Source organism: Calypte anna, chromosome 4, assembly GCF_003957555.1.
Source record: "Calypte anna isolate BGI_N300 chromosome 4, bCalAnn1_v1.p, whole genome shotgun sequence".
In the NCBI taxonomy this organism is placed as follows: Eukaryota; Metazoa; Chordata; class Aves; order Apodiformes; family Trochilidae; genus Calypte; species Calypte anna.
Genome location: NC_044247.1, coordinates 13,424,498 through 13,444,521, shown reverse-complemented (window position 1 = coordinate 13,444,521; position 20,024 = coordinate 13,424,498). Strand labels below are relative to the sequence as shown.

The window sequence follows — 20,024 nt, the reverse complement described above, 5'->3', positions numbered from 1 at the left end:
TGAGCTCAATTTGTTAATTTCTTCTTTCACTCTGCCCCTCTACCACATTTAGGTTTTTTCTGGTATCTCCAAGTCAAAGCACTTTTTCTTAGCATGGGCAACCAGAAATGCAAAGCCTCTTGCCAGGACATTTTGTGCTTTTTTATCTCCTCTTGCTGAACTATTCAGACTTGATGGAACCAAGAAGAGAGAAAAAGGGGGATCACATTAGGGGCCATCCTTTAATATGACTTCCTGTGTCCTAAAAACTGTGGTTTTGTATCATATTATATGGATGTATGAAGTCCAGAAAGGCCTTACATCTGAACCCAGTTTGGAAATAAACCTTTGAGGTTCTTTGGAAACAAACTTTTTGAGAAAATTGATGAAGAAGAATTTCAAGGACTGTACAAGGTGTAAGAGAACACTATTGCCTTCTTGCAAAACATGAACTAGAGCAAAGTGTTACTGAAGTGTCTGGGCAGGGTATCCAAATGGGAAGTGAAGCTTTAACAGAGGAGGAAAAAGGGAAGCATGAACAGGCACCTTGATGCCCCCACATCACTCCCATGTGTCCCACAGTAATGGAAACTTTAGCCTTGGCTGTGAATTTTGTACCAAGTTGCAAAAAGTTCCTAAAAATAGGATCTGAAGTGTCTAAGCTGTGCTTGAAGGTTGTCAGCTTGACTCCTGCAGGCATTGAGCCTAAAGTCCTCATCAACAGCAGAGGCAACATCAATGTAAACCAAGTGTAGAGCAGAAACCATCATGTCCAAAGAATCTTTGGCCTTTCTATTACACTTCTAACAGGCCTAGAAATTAGTGCCATGTCCAGGAGAAAAAATCAGAAGCTGACTGACTAAAAAAATTAGAGCAGCAAGTTGGTTCATCTGAGGCACAGGGAGGCACTGGATAGTAGAGTTGTTTCCTCTTGCACATCCTTGAAACCATTATTAGGAAAAATATAAAATTCTACACTAAGAGGCCTCCTTTCTCCTCTTAATTTTGTTTAGCAGTGATTAACTATGTTGGTGATGGTGAGACATGAGTCCCCTTCTTCCTACAAAAGCCAGAAAGACCTAATACAAGACCTTGCTAAATGTTACCTGCCTCAATATTTCAGCCTATAAAGTCTGATCAGACCAATTTTGAGGACAACTTCTGCAGCTGCAGTTTCTCACTAGAGGGTACTAGTGGGTCAATGGGCACTGCCAGTGACCAACCACATCCTTTACAAATTATTTGACAGAAACCTCTTAACACAGACATCTGCTATCAATTAAAAGAAACCACCAGAAGTTCAAAAGCAATTTCTCTTTCTAAAAGTCCAGAGACATGTTCTGTTTCTGCTGAAGTTTAAATACAGCAAGTTTACATAAGAATAACTAATCAGTTGTAAAGGTCATGACTTTTGAATATATGCATATTGGAGGACTGCAACCTATTAAGACTGTGGTATTATACTCAGCCTCAGTGCTGAATTTGGATTAAATGGTGTTACATTTGATAAGCTGCTCAGATATGCTGAAGCTTTAATTTAATGTATTAGAGGAAGTTAATTCTTACAGACACACCTTTAAATAGAGTAACAGTGATTTGAAAGTGCTTTCTATTACAGGCCTTTGTTGGTTTTCAAGAAAGAGGTATTCTGGAGTCCTAAATCTGAGACTGTATTTAATAACTATGTAAGGAGAGGGTCTTTCTTCTCCTTTTCAATATGGACAAATGTCCTTTGAGAGCCAAAAGGAAATTGATGTAGTCTATTGATTGCCATTTAAATGCCTTTATAAGATAATCAGTGCAAAATGCAAAATGTTTGTGAGCAGAGACAAGCATCAACCATGAAAATAAAGGAAGGCTCATTTAGTGCTCAGATATACTGGGGGGGACAAATGATGCACAGAGTCACCAAGTAAGGAGTGGGGAAACTGCTGTGACACTGCTTTAAAAGCCCATTTTTGTAACCATGAGAACAACATCATGCCAACAGCAGTTGTCATGAGGACTTGGAACAACAATAGTGCACTTAAGCTTTACTCTACATAGCTGGGAGAGTGTCTGCCTTGGAGATATTGCAATGTTCAGGGAAACAACCAACACCACAGAAGAAGTCACTAGCTTGAGTCTGCCTAGTTCTGATGCTGCTGAAAGTCATTAACATCTCCTCATCTGAAATGAGGTGCTGGTTTCATTCCAGTTCCTACCAGATAGGTATCTACACCATAAAAAAAAAAAAACCAAACCTTCAGAAGTGTTCCTAGTTGGAAATGGAGTTGGCAGAAAGGAGCCATGGACTGAAGGCTCTGAAGGAGCTCCTTCTAGCACACACACACATGATGGTGGGTATGTGAAGCTCATTTATGTGTCATCTCTCTATGAGGAGGCAATTTTTCCTTGCTGTTGTCAGTCTGGCACCTTTCAGTGGCCAAACAGCAGCCATTAGGATCAATACCTGACTAATAAACCATGGCCATGGCCCAGGACACCTTTTTACTAGACCAAGTTGCTCCAAGCCCCATCCAGCCTGGCCCTGAACACTTCCAGGGAGGGGGAATCCACAAATTGTCTGGGAAATTTGTTCCTGTGTCTTTGTTGGAGAAACATTTTAGCTTTACAGCTCTAGGAAGAGAGGTACCCATACAAGCTTCTTGATGGGACCTTGGAGAGACTGTCCTGTGCCTCCAGTGTGAAGCCATGGCCCAACTACAAAGTCAAGTTACTATTCTTGGGGACCTGACACATGTATGCAAGGACCACACCAAGTGTCCTCTAAGAGTTATTTCAAGTTTCAACCATCATTACCATCTTATTAAGTAGCTAATTAAACCCATAAAAACAAGTATTTATGTGAACACATGCACTTAATCCAAAGCAATACTTTTGCCCTTCTCAAATCAACTGAAGACTCTAATTACAACAGTTTTCATGGCTGCATCATGCCATCCAAATTAATTACTCTGCAAAAGTTAATACAACTGAAATTACGTTGTGTGCCTTGAGGATGCTGAGGAGTGAGGAGCACCACTTAGGGCCCATTCTCCTTCCCACTTGGCCCATCAGCATGGCCCAGAGCAGGCATTACACCCTGCTTCACCACTGCCAGGGCTCTGCTCTCCTCCTTCCCCATCCCACTCCTCTCCCCTGCCTGATGGAGCTGGCAGCTCCTGATAGATCATCCTCATTTACAGCCTCACTTTCTCCAGCACCAGGAGAGAGTCACAGCTCATCTCAAGGCTATTAACAGCACAACAAAGTATTCATATATTTACTAGACCTTGTATCCTTTCACATGAACACTCATTCCTTTGATCACTGGATGAGAAGGGATTTCCTTGTTATGTCAGACTATTAAGGAAATGAAGAAACACCCCCATACAGTCCTTCCTTCTGTATTAGTGGTAACAAGATATTAAAAAAGAAGAATTTTTTCCCCCAAAGAACAGTACAGTGACTGTAAATTGCACCAGTATTTCTAATCAAGTTGTGCTACCACTTCTAACAGGTCCAGTCAGCTCCTTTTTGCTGTGCAGATAATACTGCCTCAGGCTGATAATTAAACTTAATAATTTTTTCACACTTGTGTCACCAGTACAAGTTCAGTGTTTATCTTACAGGATTTTAATAAAAACTGAAGTCACTGTGAGGTAGCAGCCACCACAGTTAATTAAGAGCTACTGAGTAACTATTTTTATATAAAAATATCACATGCAAATAAGGCAAAGTACCAAAGCTTCATAAAATAACTTTGCATGCACTTACAGCTTTAAATCAGATTTATACCTACATGTAAATGTGTGTGTGGTCATATACTGACATTTTAAGCAAATTCAAGGGTCCATCAGTATTTATTCAAGGAGCCCTCAGTATTTCATCAGCTTACAGCAGCAAGAGGTTTTTTTGTCTGCCTCCTCCCTCACTTTTGCACCTGGCCAGGACACGAGACAGGCAACAATTAGTCCTGCAGCACTGACCACTTTTCTATATAAAAAATGTTGGTTTGAATAGGATCTGATTGGCACTGCTGAGAGAGAACCAAGAGCCCCCTGAAAGTGCTGAGCATTTCAGTTCACCCTTGAAGAGGCCAGAAATTAGAACTTTTCAGGTCACAACATTTTTAGATACACAAAAGTGGTCTGAGGTCATATTTAGAATACTTTAATGACCAAACTCTCTGTACTTCAGCTTGTGGCTTGGCAAGTGGAGAATGAAAGGACAATCTGAAATAAAAGTGTCCTCTCTCACCTCCCCCCAAATATTGCAAACCCAGCATCTCTCTAACCAAGGCAAATACACACCAGTGAACTGGGGTGCAAATGTTTCACCCCCTTGGCTGCTTGATGCAGCCAGAGCCAGAGGGTGGCAATGAAGACAGAGAAACAACAACTGCAGCAATCTCTGCACCCTATAGAAAGGAAGGGCAACACATGTATCCCATCCCCCTCTTCAGTCTGCCAAGTGGGTGCTGATGTCTGATGGCATTAAGAGCTGCCAGCTGGGCAAACAGAGCAAGTAGGTCAAGAGCATCACTCCTCCAAGAGTTTTATTTGTTAAATATTGTGTGAACGACTGCATTATTACTCATCAGACTGAGGTTCTGGAACTGGTGTTAAAAAACCCTTCCCGTGATAGTGCAGATCAGATTTTTCTATCTCAAGATGTTGCAGGTTAAACGAAACCAGCCATTTTTTTATAAAATGCCTTTTGATAGTACTTTTTTGATATCAAAATGCCTTTTGATAGTGATACTTAAAAAAATCAGGACTCAGACCTGCCTGGATAGAACAAAGCATCTCTCACCAGCACAGATACTACAGCTGGGTAAAAACAAATGACTGAAAACCATGCATTAGGCACTTACAATTCAGAAAAACTCTAATGGAGATTTAACAGACTTACTCTGAAGAATTCTTTGGTTGAGCCTGAATCCAAAGTGCCATAGGCTATCTCAGTTTGTTTGGCCAGGTCCTCTGCACTCTCTATGGGAGAAACCATCCTTTCCACCGTGAGGAAGGCAGCAAGATTAGCAGTGTAGGAAGAGATAATGATGAGAGTGAAGAACCACCAGACTCCTCCAACAATTCGCCCTGAGAGAGATCTATGGAAAAACACACATCATCAAATTGCTTGGTAGACATTCCTTGGTTTGGAATTTTTTTTTGTTGCATTGAAGAGAAATTCACATGCACAACCCTTTCACCCAGATCCTCCAGGTATCTGTGAGCCAGTTCCTGAGAAGCTCCCTCAGGAGAGCAAAGTCCTGGTCTTAGCCAGGTAAACTCCTTTTTCAGTCTTTCAGTGAAAACAAGGACAGTCAATTGAGAAATAACTCATCTGAGCCAACCTCACTGGAGATGAATGAGCTCTCCTGGATTCCACAGCTCAAGAAGTCTTTTGCCAGAAGATTGTTGTCTCCTCAGCTTTTCCTCTCCCTCAGGCTGGGTTTGGTGGCTGCCATGTGCCAGCATTGTGACTCTTTAGGGGCTGCCCCACTTGGAGGAAGGACCCAAATGTACTTTTTCCCTCAAAATGTAAGATGTAGTAAACTGCAACAATGAATCAGAGTACACAGGGCAAAGGGACCAAAAAATGATCTGATGGCCTCCTCTCTTCCAAACCTAGCTGGAATTACAGACTGAATCTGCATATTGAATTGAAGAGAGAGGCTGGTTTCTTTTGTTTCATGTTAATTAAAATTTGCTTGTTGCCCTGTTCCAAGTCAAGTGTATTCCTGCTTTGGAACCACCAGAGAAGAAGCCAGCAAAAAACTTAATTGTGGCCTGTCTTTCTTATGGTTGTTTCTTTGCTTTGTTTTTAAAAGGATACCATAAGGACTAAAAAAAAAAAAAAAAAAAAAAAGCCTACAATTACAATATGCCCAGTGGTCAGAAGGTCTAGGTCTTCTCAGCAAGAGATCTTGAAGCTTTAAAACAACTGAACATCAGGCTTAAAACATTTGTTTGGGGCTGAAGGATGCCAGTGCCATGCTGCTCAGCTGGGTGGGGAATTTTACCACCACCACCAGGTACAGTGCTCATTCCTCAACCACAACATATTGACCATGAATCATTTCAGGAGCTGAGACAAAGCTGTTTCATATGTTTTCACTGAACTCTACTGATACCAGTGGATCCCAGGTACATCAATCCATGGATGCTGGGCACTGTAGTCCTCAGTTTGTGTGAAGCAAAGAAAAAGAAAGCAAGAAAACTCTTACCTGTTTATCTGTGTCCTTAAAGCCCCCTCAATGCCATCCCCAGACAGTGGGTACAAATTGTCCTACCAACAGATGGAGACAGGAAAAAGCAAAAGTGCCCCTACCCACACAGGAGGGTTTGCTGGTAAACTGCCTGGTCTAGGCAAGAGCCTCAGCTTTCCTGAGCCATTGAAAAAAATCCCATGAAATTAAGAAAAAAAAAAGAAAAAAAAAACCCCCATCCACTCAACATTAAAAAACACACTAAAGAAAAAAAAATGCCAACACAATAAAACAGAGAAAGAGCAATCTGGAATAGGCTAAAAAAATGTGGAAAAACACACTAAGCAGTGAAGCACTGATATCCTCCACTCCTCTGCCCAAGGGACTGAAGCAGCAGCTACCACCAAGGGGGCAGATGCAGTCTGGTTCCTGCATCTCTTCCTCTAGGAATTCCAGCATGTACCACATGCCAGCACTGGTGGCATCCCAAGGACTGCTGCATCCATCCTGTGCCAATACACAAGGTGGTTCTGGTGGTTCCAAATCTTAGGGAAGCTTGAGGAGTAAAGTGTCACCTCTTTGTCCATCAATAAGTGATGACTTTTGAGGTGTGAACTCTGAGAAGCTTGGGCATTGCTCTGGCCTGCCTGTGCTTCCTCAGGACAGACAGCCAGAAGTGGAAAAGGTTTTTCACAGAGTATTTGCAAGGGTAAGAATCTGCAGCAATATACATCCCAAATAATCTAATAAGCCAGGCAATCTATCTCACTTTTTTGTAGGCATCAGGTGAGTACTGAAAGCAGCACTTAAAGCCAAGGATGCCGAGATTGTGAGATTCAGGACTGAGCTGAGCCTGTGCTTCAGCTTCACCTTTTATTGGCCCCCTGGTCCTGCTCATGCGCAGTGGGGGCCCACCCTAATTAGGCACAGGTGGGCTTGACACAAGCTCACACCCACTCCCTGGCAATTAGTGGCACCTGGTTGCCTCATTTCACTACAGGTGAGTATCCTGGGATTTTACAGATGGCTGAAGTCCTTTCTGGCCAGCTCCCTTGCCAGTAGGATCTTGGTTTTAGCTGCTTTGTAAAACTCAATACCCTAGACACCAAATCAGCCTCTTACACAGGCTTATGTCATTTTAGCCAACTACAAAGCAGTGCCTGCCAAAATCATCAGGTAGATCAGCAGAGAGAAAGAGCGGAGACAAACATGCTCAGAAAGAGATTTATCTCACTTGCAGCAGTGTGGGCTAAGTCTGAAGGTGCTCATCTGTCTCATGACTTTGGAGGGAATTGAGATGCTTCACTAAAACACAGCCTATTGCTTTGAGATGGCTGCATCAGGTAAAATTCATCTCCCTCTTGCTCATTCCTTTCCCTACATAATTTCCAGCTTCGGAGAAGACCTGGAACTGAGTTCCTCCTCCCTTCAGTGGGGTGGGCACTTTCAGAGCCAGGTTGAGCAGAAGTCAAGCAGGTCCAGCAGATGAACCATCCACTGCCATGCTTACATACAGAATTTATCTAGGGTTTCAGGTTCTTGTGGCCATCTTGCTTTGCAGCAGGTCTTGAAATAGGAAGACAAAAAAAAGACTTGCCAGGGCGTTTAGAAAAAAATCAGTGGAACTACTGAGAGCAGAACAGTATTTGCTCATTCTCCCTATAGTTTCCCATAGGAAATGTCTGACTTACATTGGTGGCTTCCCCTTCTGTTAGCAGGATGGATGGGATGAATGTGTGCAGAAGAGAAGAATTTTCCAAACCAGAGAAACCTCAAGCTCACACTGCTGTAACAAGAAAGTCTGTGTCGAGCTGCATGCTCATAAGGCACATTACACACAGAGAAAGGTCAAATTACCTTGCCCCAGAGATCTTGCAACCTGCATGAACCAAGTCAGATACAGGACAAAAAATGGAGAACAGCTGAGAGGCAGGGGAAGGTGGGCATGGCTGGATCCCTTGAAGGAGAAGACACTTCCCTGAGGGTCCTACATGCAAGAGATGGCTCTTGCTAGATGAGGTCCAGAGCTGTTTGCAGAAGAGTTGAGGTCACTTGAAAGAAACTTGGATGTCACTACAGAGTTCTTTTTTCCCAGAGACTTTCAAGGAACAGGAAAGGAAGACTAAGAAGCTGCTACAGACTGGAGGTAGCTGCAATTGGTTGTAGCACAAGGTGGGGCAAAAGAAAAATGAAACAAACCACAAAGCTGACACTGAAGGGAAGAAAGACAGACAGAAAGAGCTGAAAAAAATGAACATGGATGAGCATGGGCTGGCAGCCTCCTCATCCAAAGGACCCCAGGTCCCCCCAGTCCATCTGCTGATATGAAGACTCCTTATACCCACTGAAGGGGCTGGTGTAGAGGGATGCAGAAGAGAAAGGGTTAGTACATATATATACCCAGCTGGTAATAAGTGAATACTCATATTCTTTGTTATGCAGATAATAATTGCATAAAAATCAATTACAGCTTTTAATACCAGCACCTCTTTTTCTGATTAAGATATATCTGCCCAAGTGCACAGTTTTGTAATTGAAAAACAAACAACTGATGCTTTATCCCAACATGTCATTTTTCAAATTATCTCAACAAACAGACATTTTGCATTACATTATTTAAAGTGCATTAGCATGTTAACGAATGAGAGGAGTAACAAAGACCTGGAGTAACAGAATTATAACTCAATTATCAAAACAAGGTCAGATGGTATTTTCAAAAGGAAGTAAACAGGAAGAGTGCATACCTTGAGAGGAAATTTAAAAGGAAGCATGGAGTCAAATGAGAGCAAGTTAGTAACATGAGAAAAACAAAACAAATATTAAAATTCACATTCAGTTTCTAGGACAATAACGCATTCAAACAAAACCTCATTTATTTACCAAAATAACTTGAATCTTGTTTCTACTGGTGGCCAGAAAATAGATTTGATTTCCTATAGCAGACAGAAATAAGCAGCTTCTCACAGTACTCATTTTTTAATTGGGCACTTTGATCACCACAAGATGGCTGTTATATTGACAAATAACCCTGCATGACTTAGGTCCAAACTCTCCATGCCTAGAACCCCTTCATATTCTGAGCACACATTACCTGCTACCCCCTGAGCCCTGAGCTGAGCCCAAGCCAGCCCTCCACCTCTCCTGCTGGCCCTCACTCAGCTACTGAGACACAACACAATAAATTCCAGCATCCAAAGATGCTTCCATCATAGGAACTGGCAGTGGGAGTTTCAGAAACACCATATTATTCAGCTTACATTGCTAGTTTGAAAGTCCCACAGAGTCATTCCCATGGCCTTTAATAGGAGTCTCTTGAGTCTTCCGCTGTGAAAATAGGGATGTAGAAGCACACCCTCTTCAATGACCAACCTCATGAGGTAATTTTTAATGGGCATCCTGTCTTTTTCCATCAGCAATTAATTAATCTAGCTGCTTTGTTCCACATGAATAAAGAGCAAAATGAAAATACATGCTCTCCTGGATTTTTCAAAGATAGTTTTGCTCAGAACAGTATTCCAAATTTGCCTGTGTTTTCTCCTCATTCCATTTGCCATCCACATCTTCCATTAAAGCAAGTTTAGCATCTACTTTTGATCCATCAAAAGTGAATTTTCAATGCTTCAGCTCACTCTACAGCAAACACAGCAGCCTTTGATAGCAGAATAAAACTGCTGGAACAAATGTTGATTTCATCAAGGGATGTGCTAACCCCCAGCCTTTGGCTGCTATCTGATTCTGTTTAGACGACTCCTATTAAATACATAGAGGAGAGTATAGGGATATTTCCTCTGGAATATCCACACAGCATACTCACCGAGGCTAGAGCTAACTAGTCATTAGATGTCACAGCTGTTCCACACAAAGCCAGCTGAAAGAGCCTTTATCAGCAAGTACAAAAGTGATCTCTCCAGACTGCTTGTCGGCATCTCTCTACAAGTGCTGTACGCTCTCATATAAGAAATTTATTCAGACAAAACTCACAATGGAAGAATGAAGCCCCTTTTAATGGTAATAAAATAGTATGAAACATTCATATAGTCAATGCTGAGAATGGTGTAACCTTACAAAGATACGGATTCAGGATGGAATACTTGGGAATAATCCCTTCTATGGAAAAGAAATTTGACATTTAATCGACTTAACATATCAGTCAAGGAACAGTGTTTCTGGAATTTGAACCAAAGTCTCAAATTTCTCTTTTGTTTCTTCGTTTTCAGTAACAATGCACGTAACTGCCTGGGATCTGTTATCATGACAGATAACAAAACAACTGGACAACACTTTAAACAAGGGCTGTGTATTAATATGGAACTAAATAGAAATACTAAATCCTAATATAAAGACTAAATCCTAATATAAATACTAAATTATAAATATTAAATTATAAATACTAAGTTATAAATACTAAATAATACTGAACTTCTGATGGACAGATAAAACAGGTTTACTGGCACAGCTTTTTTTTTTGGTAGGTATTTCGAAGGCACTTATCATAGTAATATTGAAAAAAAAAAAAGTATATGTCCCACTCGTTATATAACGTAAATGGCTGAGCATGTCAGAGTCACATGAGAGCTTAACAAAAATCCTATGCACTTCTATTTAACTGTCAATAAACAGACCTAGTGGAAACAGTGCAATGCCTGCAGCTTTCCATGTGATGTCCCAGTGCTTATTTCCCGGTCCTTTGTATTGGGCACACACATGGTCAACAGCAATTTAAATCTTATCACTACTCATCACCTTTAACAGCAAGCAGAGAGGCAAAGTTTCAATACAGAATTGGGAAATAAAGCAGAAAAAGGGGATAAACACAGGAGAAGAAGGCTTACAGCTAGAACTGTACAGCGAGCAGCACACCCGGACACTGGTAACACTGCAAAAACTGAATGCATGGTACCCAGGCACAAATCTCTGTGTGTTTTTTATGTAGGATATATCTGCATCTGTTGACAAGTATGACATCTAATTGCTGCTATCAAGTCTTTTAAAACATGTGCATGACTTGCATTAAATACCACCAGGCATACACCAGTATCTGAAAGTCCTGGATTTTGCTGCAATCATTTGGAAATCTAACGTGCAATGACAGTGAACTGAAAGGATCATTATTACATTATAAGAGGTAAAATCATGATCCTCTCCATGAAACTTCAGAGAAATTTGGTCACTTGCTTCAGTGAGGCTACTCAATATCCCTTATAACGACTGGGAAAACCTGGTAACTTCAATAGTTCAGGTATTGGAAAAGATAAACAAATACAGATATTAGCAAGGTGTATTTCAAATATAAATTCCTGGCTAGAAAACATCTGTCTCTGCAGACTTAATTGGAAACCTCATTAAAGAGAAAAACTGTGTCCTGTTTTTACTAAGCAGGTATTATTAATAATTAAAATACATGTAAACTGGTTATTAAAATATTGTAATACAAAATATAACTAGTGCTCCATCACTAAGAAACCAGATAATTTTACTGCTTATCACAGGCACACCACCAAAGTATTTGACCACTGCAAATGTTGAAACATTATATAAATTCTTCAAAACCCATTTGTGGCATGTATTGCTCAGCTAGAGAGACCTTCACTGGCTTCAGGTGGTTTTCAAAATGCTCCTTTGAGAAAGAAATATGATCCTACAACAGCAAATAGCAGTGCTCTCTGTTAAATTGGAACTAACACCGTACGTGTTTTACTACAGACTTACTCAGAAAGACTGTCTTCATAAATATGAAAAATCTTTATGGAAACTGGCAATGCTTATTAGACCGTATCAACCATGGGACAACAGATTAGACTGGACTGAAATAATGAGACACACACAGAGGGAAACTCTTGGAGGAGCACACAGAGACCTCAGCGTGAAAGACGGCAGTGAGCAAATTAGTAGTAGATGAACGGATGGCTGAAGAAGGACAGAAGCAGAGGAATTAGGCACAAAAGAAAGTTCAAAGAGGAGCAGGGGCCATGACAGGAGTGGAGGTGTTTTAAAGTGCTGTTGCATGTGACTTTTTAAAAGAAACAATTCTTGTTTTGCAAAACAGAAAATGTCAGATGCACCAAGGAGATGACCGCAAAATGAGATATGCAGCAAAAACACGGTAGCCCTCCAAGCATTGCTGAAAAGTGACAACCCTATGCATTTTACAGCCTCAACATGGTGTATATAAGTTTGGCAGAAATGCATAAATGGCATTTTAAAGCAATGCTGCTCACTCTGGAGGTGAATGTTACCAAGCGTGGTGACTCCATGATGATGTTTAGCATTGATCGGAATGTCAAAAAATAAACTCAGAATTAAAAAGAAATTTGAAATGGTAACATATATGCACCATGGCATGAGAGAATGACCATAAAATGCAAAAAGGTGATGGAGTGGTATGGAACAAACCTTGGAGAAATATCGCATCCTTGCTGCATAAAGGCACCCAGGGAAAACCAAAGGCTGTTAAATATTCCAAACTCATTTGGAGGGTCGGGAGGATTCTGAGGGTCACGTGGCTCTTCATTGCTGTCTTCCAAGTGCCATTCATAAGGGCTGAATCTGCTGACTAGGAAAAGAACTACGCTGACTCCAATGTAAGCAAAGACTATACACATCCAAATTTCATAAGCCAAAGGATCCAGGAAAGAAAACACGCCTGGTTTAGATTTCTGAGGCTTCTTGATCATGATGGAGATGCCCAGGCTCATAAAGGGCTTGGAAAAGTCAATGACTTCTTCTCGCACCAGTGTTATGGTGAGGGGAGCAACAGCTATATCTGCTCTCTGAAAAGGGAAAAGAAACCCAAGTTAGTTACAAGGCCATTGCAACAGAATCACAAATCTAGTGAATTAGTCTCAAGCTACTGTATCAGGATACATTACAAGAGTGAGTGAGAAACGTTTTCTTTGCAGCCCAATTTGGGATCACTGAAGTTAAGGACTATGTGATATTGACAGAAAATTCTTAACAAGAAAAATCATAATCAGATCTGTGCAAGGGCCTCACAATAGAGGTACATATGTACCAATGTATATTTAAGTTTCTATTACATTAAAATGAATGAATATGGACTACGAGAATTACACAGTGAGATGACAATAATTTTCTAGTCATGGTCTCTATCCATCCACCTTTTTTGAGGACTCTGGGCAAATGATGTATTTGTTAGATTTTAATTCCCTCTTTTCCATACTTTCAGCAAGTTTTCTCTCGACTTACTGATTACCCCCAGGATCTATAAAAGGAGCCTAAGAGAACAAATCTGTCACTGAATTTCAGCTACACTGTGGTGTTACCATCCCATATGCTCTTTTGAAACCCCATTGCAACAGGATAAGATAGTGAGAAGATAAGAACCAGACAGCACACCCTTTTTGTAGCCACTGAAGAATGGTGATACAGACTTTAGGATGTCTGAGAAGTAGTAAACAGGCTGGGTTATCAGAGAAGAATGCAAAGTAGGATCTTTCAGGACAATGTATGCCATCCTATTATACAGATCTGAGCTCTATAAATCTGGAATATAGACCACACTCTGGGGCTGTGTCATCTGGAAGCACAATCTGATCTCATTCCACTTGTCATTCATCAGCCTGTTGGCATAGCTGAACCAATCAATACCCTCCCCTGCAATCAATACATCTTTGCTGGATTCCAGGGGAGGGTAAGAATGTGAAGTTAAAAAAAAAATAAAAAATTACTTAGTTACCTGATTAAAAATAACATTCCAGAATAGATTTTCAACACATTTAATTGTATCTGTATTTCTGTGCTAGAAAGACTCAAGTTCTGCTGTTCAGATAAACTGTCCTTGACTCAGCTAAATGTTCAGGCAGGTGTCAGCATTTAAAACCAAGGGTACTAGAATGTTAAAAAAAAAAAAAGCTCTTTTCACTTAGAAATTATTATTATGAGAGTCTACACCCAGTTTTTTGTAATCTTCTATTTTAAGCACTCTAACTATTCATGTCACTGGTAACGTTTAAAGCTGGCCTTTCACTGGTAATTAAGAATTTCAGAAAGAAAAAATAATTCTTAGGGGAAGTTTAACTTACCAGTACCTAAGCCCTGTGACCTCCTTAAATCAGATTTTTGTTTGCTGCTAGTAAGCATGTACCTCTTTTTTTTTGGTGGAAAAATAAAAACTTGATTAAGTACAAGTTTGAATAAAAGTTAACAGGAAATGTTAACAAGGAGTGATTAAAACCTGTGCCATAAAGTAATTGAATATGCATTGATGCAAATCTGATGGGGATGTTTGTGACTTTCATTAATAGCTGATTTGTTTCTCCTCCAGGATAGTTCACTTAAGCTTAATGAGCTGAAATGGAGAAGGCTTCTTGTAAAGTTACTCTCAGCATGGCATGCCCTGAGGAGTACCACACAGCAATGCCCCAGGTGAATTCCTGGCGTTTTGAGGCTAAGGACAGAGCTGTGGGATCAAAGACTGGTCCTCTATGGCAAAGAGCCCTCTGTGGAGCACCCATCTGCACACATGGACTCTGTGATTTGCTCCAGTCACTCTCTCAACAGTTTGTACTGGTGTGTGCAACTACAAGGTATGAGCACAAGTTCACTGCATGGAATAATCAGATAAACCATGCCTGGGCACCTAAGGAAGCCATTTGGAAACCATGACCCTTGGTGGCCCCTCTCCCAGCCCTCCTCAGCCTCTGTGGACATCCATGCATGCCAGGGCACTGCCTTTCCCCTTGAGTGACCTTCACCTGATTTGTGGGCACTGCAAAAATCTAGCTTAATGTGGCTTGAATATAAAAACTGGAGGTGTGGGCTGCCTTTGGATGCCTGGGTGTTCACTGGCTTGGCAGAGGAGTGGATCAGGGAGACTGGGGGGGGACACAGAGGGAGAGTGGTAAAGGGAGGGGATGATGCTGGAAGTCATTCACTGACAAATTCTCTGCAAACATATCTTGTCTTTGTCAAGATGCTGCTTGTTGAGCTACTGTTAAACATGAGATATCTGCACTCAGGAAGCATGAAATGCACACAGAACATCAGTTTTAAATAATCAGAGTCCAGGGCTAGCTGGAAGTCTAAGCCCCTTGACCACAGCTACTGTACTTGGTGTTGAACTAATGGGGTACTTACAAATTAATCCTTGTTAGAGCAAGCTTAATGGATCAGGACCCCTGCAGAGGTGTTGCAATGATTCCATACAAAGTGAAGTTTAGATGAGAGGCAGCACTTCTGCTCAGAGGAACACCTCATCAAGATAGGAAAAGGCTGTTTCAGCTCTAACAGCATTTAGATGCTACATAAAGTAGTGTTTTCCTGGACTTGGAGAAATTTAATTCTCCCAAAGTAATATTTTAATTGCCAAAGTAGGCATGGAGGAGTTGTTCCTAAGTGCTGATGCAGCGTGCAATAAAGTGTGTATCTCCTTCAGGAGCAGCTGAGTTCATGCAGGATGTTCCTGTGGGGCCCTTGGGGGAAAGCAGCTGATGCTGGGTTGTAGCACAGACAAATGGGTTTTTAAAGATCTGATTGTTACCATGTCCTCCTTCATATCATACACTATGGATTTCTTTTAAATTATTTAAAATTGCATTTTAATATTACAAGGGATACTAGTATTTATTTTTCGGATACATTTCTGTCTTCCTCCTTTCCTACCGTTTTTGATAGGCATTCAATGGATTGGAAACACCAACACCCTCATTGCCTTAAATGAACACAGCAGCAATTGTTTTCTGCAGAGGGAATAAGTAGGGGTTCAGACACAGGGTCTCAGGAAACCACCAACAACTAGGGCACTGAGAGTTGACCAGCTACAACCCAACACCTGAGCCTGGTTCCCTGCCACTTCCTTGAATATTCACAGCACTCCAGAGGTTAAAAACCAGGCAGCTCTTTGCTTATTTATTTAGAGATACAGCATTTGAAATGGAGAGCTTATGGAGAGCTCTAAGAACCCTAAAGGATCATCAATAATTGCAGCACCGTTGTGAACTTCCCCCCCTGTTATGGCTGCAGATAAGCAGAACCCATAAAAATTGAACTCCATTAAAGAGAACACAACCACAAACATGCCCTTCCCTGTGCAGAACTGGAGGGGGGTTTCAGAACCTCAATAACTAAGCTTTGCTAATCACTCATGACTAATGGTGTTTCAGACATCATCTTCACTGCATTTGAGCTGGGTGAGAAATGTCAGGGATTCCTCTGAGGCTTGTTCTGCCTTCGCCCGCTGGAGTGGGAGGGGGGATTTAGGGAGGACATGCAGCACAGAGGCACTCACTACCTACTCTCTTCAAAGCTGACCCCAGGGAGCTGCAAACCTCTAGACTCTTAAGGGGAAGGAGAAAAAAAAAAAGCAAATGGAAATATCCCTCTGCACAGAGAAAGAAAAGTGATGAGATGTTCCACCTCTGTAATCCGAAAGGAGGGATCGAATTCTGCTTACAGACCTAGGGATGAGTCTTCCTAACTTCAAAGCCACACACTGAGGACAGCAAGAGATACTGCTGCTCCTGACTGTACGTGCTTCTGGTCACTCAGACTTGCAGAACTAAGCAATTTCTTTGCTTGTCTGTTACTTTTCAAGAAGTGGGGCTGTGCTACAGGCACTTTGCAGAGCTCTGTGAGTCAGGAAGGCAGGCAGCACTCTATGTGCAGATGGGAGCAAGGGGACACTGCCCCATTTCTACTGGTAACCAAACCTCCAGGCACCCCAAAAGTACTGAATGCAGGTACAGAGCAGTCTCAGAAGAGGCTGCTGGAACTACAACTGACTCTGAGCATATTTTAGGACTTCTCAGTGGAGCCTGATGTTTCCAGATAGCAGAAAAGTGTGTCAGACAGAGCAACACATAACCCGGGATACCTGCTGGTAAAAGCTACCCTGTAAAGAGAGTCCAGCATACCCATCAGAGTGGGTTGAGAGGCCAGGCCGTGGGGGCAATGTGTTTTTAACACATCAACTCACACTTATTTAAAAACAACAACTGATACCCTGCCAGCAAGATGCTGCGTTGAAGGCTAAATGTGTATTAGCTGAGCAATGGTCTCGAGGTGTTAAAGCTGCACTTAGCCTTGTCTGCTGTAGTTTGCCAATGTGAAGTCCATGTGTGCTTTATGTGGGTGCCCACAGCTCCTTCTGAGGCACTGCTACTGTGAGCAAATGGAGAAATTAAGGGTACATCTGCTTTCTGAGGTCACAGGAGCTTCCTTGCCTGTGCTGGCACACAGGTAAGCCAGAGCCTGGGACCATGTCAGGGTGGCTCTGTCAAGGCCAAGGTTGGTTGCCACCTGCTTAGCACCTGCCTGGCCCCACAGCTCTCTGTGTCTCTGCTTTTGGGCACCTGTACCTGGGCTTCCCTCCTCTAGAAACCAGGGCTGTGGGGAGAAACATCTCCTGCTCCCTGCACACTCAAGCAGTGACACACACATGGGACACAGCTGTCAAGCACATGGGACATTTTGAGAAGAATTAGGAATTGGAAGAAGTCTCCCTCTCCACTGCCATTTTAAGGCTGTATGTTCCAGTTCTGGTCTTTCCTTCTGCTGCTGGGAGAGCCAGAGAGGCCAGTGCCAGGCAAGGCTGGGCAGGCTGCTAAAGGCAGGGAGATGCTTTGGTCTCCATGGAGTCTTTTGGACTCCATGCTTTGGTCTTTTGTGCTATTTTACATATTGAAAGATTGTTATAATGACTTTTTTTTTTTCTTTTACCTGAGAAGAGTTTTAAAGGCTGTGAGGTCTGGCTGCTCTTTCCACTCCCCAAGCATTTGTAGTTACAATTAAGCTCTGTGTTAAACCTCCTGTCAATTAGCCTCAGCGATGTGAAAAGCATCAGGCTGAACAGGGAAGGAAGAACAGACTCCTGATTTAAAAGGGAAAGAAGAAATAAAAGCCTACAGAAAGAGGCTTACCCTACAGAGGAGAAAAGATGATTGTCTAGTACCCAGCAGCTGGTGGGTACAAAGCCCCAAGCACCAGCCTGGTGGGGTGGGCACTGTGGGAAGGGCAGGGGGGTCACTGGAAGGCAGCACTCGCCTTGCTGGTTTGCTTTGCTGCTTAGATTGAAACAGTGACTCAGTCTCCCAGGCAAAGAATGATTTAGTTACTTCCCTCTGCTAAAATGTGCAGGGGAAAAAAAAAAAAAAAAAAAGCAAAGCTTTATCTATCTGCTATTTTTATTCTGTGAAAAGCTTCCACTACACTACTGAAATTTCTCTTAGTTTACAAAATAAAAGCACTGGAATTGGTAGGAATGTTTCTGGTAGGAAGAAGAGTCCTATTTTGACACTATCAGAGTTAAAGAGAAAAATTAAGGTTTTCTTCAACTTATTATTGATTTAGGAAAAAATCAGTTAAATTTCTTTTTTTGGTCACTTATTAATATTAGTATTACTACTACCACCACGATTGCTAAGAAACCACAAAGTCCTCTTAGCTCCTCTCTAGCAAAACTTCTGGGTTCTCCTGTTCAGCAAAGGAGTCTGGGAATACCCACAGCTCTGGGGCACAGCATCCTTGGTTTTGGGTACAGCTCAGTGCACACCAAGCCCTATTCCGTTCCTCCTCATCATTCCCAGTTCTCCCACACACTGGTCTGGAGGCTGCAAGGACCTGCCTGCACTTTTTCTCCTAACTCTGCAACCCACAGGGAGGAAAAGCAACAGTAATAAGGACTTGGCACAGAGTAAACAGTAATTAGAGTTAATTAGGGTTTTGGCATTGAAATGACAAGCCATGCACTTCCTATGATTGTCCTAAGAGCAGTTTTAGAGAAGAGTTGTGTGCATGGGGCTATGCAAGAAAGGGCAGAGTATTCCAAAAGACATCCCAGCAGTGCCAGGTGGTGGTGAGAAGCTTGTTGGGTCAGGAATACTCTGCAGCTGACAAGTGACAAGTCACCCTTTATCACTTGAGACAAATGCAATCTAAAAGATTATGTTTTCTGCCACAGCTCAGTTCAGCTGCTGGATAACTGGAACCAAAACCAATCAGGCCCCTTTTATCCCCCCCATGCCTGTCTTCCATAGATGCTAATAAAGGCATTTAAAATCTAATCTCCCTCTTGTCTTCCCAAAATGGAATCCAGAGGAGCCAAATATGACAGTCATTTTGCAGGCACGGCTCACAGGGGCATTGGGGGTAATGTGCAGTTTTAGCTCCCTAATAGAGTTTTAAGCCCCTGAGAGATAAAGGAAAGGCAGCCCATAAATGAAGCACTTGCTTTAAATAATTAGCACTTCTAGAGCACTTTTCATCTTCAAAGGGCTTTGTGCACATCCTTGTGGTACCCAACCACCCCTCAAACAGCTGGAGAAAGAGGCCAAGGGTATTTCATTGTCTTTGCAAAAAGAATAGGGAAGGGTCTGGAGGGCTGGTGAGGTTGGTACTCAAAGGGTGTTTTTCCTGCTTGTAGAAAGCCAGGTGGATTTCTGTGCAGCTTGCCAGCTCAGGAGTTGAGCTGGGCAGGATGGGGAGCTGGCTCAGCAGAGCTGGGCTGGAAGCATTAACCTGGGTCTACAGTCAAAGCTCAAGGGACACATCTGACCTTTGAATAATTGAGCACTGCAGTGAAGGAGCTTCAGTAGCTGAGCTCACAGCATGAGAAGAGGAGCTGGTGGGGGTCAGGGAGGGAAAGAGTCCTCAGGTTTTCATTAATGAGAAAACAGAGATGAAAACTCTGCATCAGAATACAAAGAACAGAGCTTTCTGCAGGGGAAAAAGAGTGGAGTGAGTTTGGGTTTTTTTTAAGGTATGGTCTGTGGTGCCTGTGAGGCTGGATTGTGCTGGTGTGGGAATGTCACAAGTATGGGGGGGTCAAGGGAAAGGAGTTTGTCTCAGTTTGATGCTAAGGAGGCAGAGACTGAGCTGGGTTCTTCTCAAGGGG

General features: G+C 42.1%; 1 protein-coding gene across 1 annotated transcript in view; it reads right to left on the bottom strand.

Moving 5' to 3' along the window:
• The window catches only part of GRIA3 (glutamate ionotropic receptor AMPA type subunit 3), a 144,790-nt gene that overhangs the window by 30,414 nt on the left and 94,352 nt on the right, over window positions 1-20,024 (bottom strand). Inside the window, exons 11-12 of the mRNA XM_030448850.1 lie at window positions 12,569-12,945; window positions 4,876-5,074 (exon numbers count right to left, since the gene is read on the bottom strand). Of these exons, the coding sequence (XP_030304710.1) occupies window positions 4,876-5,074; window positions 12,569-12,945 (576 nt within the window). The remainder of the gene's footprint in view (window positions 1-4,875; window positions 5,075-12,568; window positions 12,946-20,024) is intronic.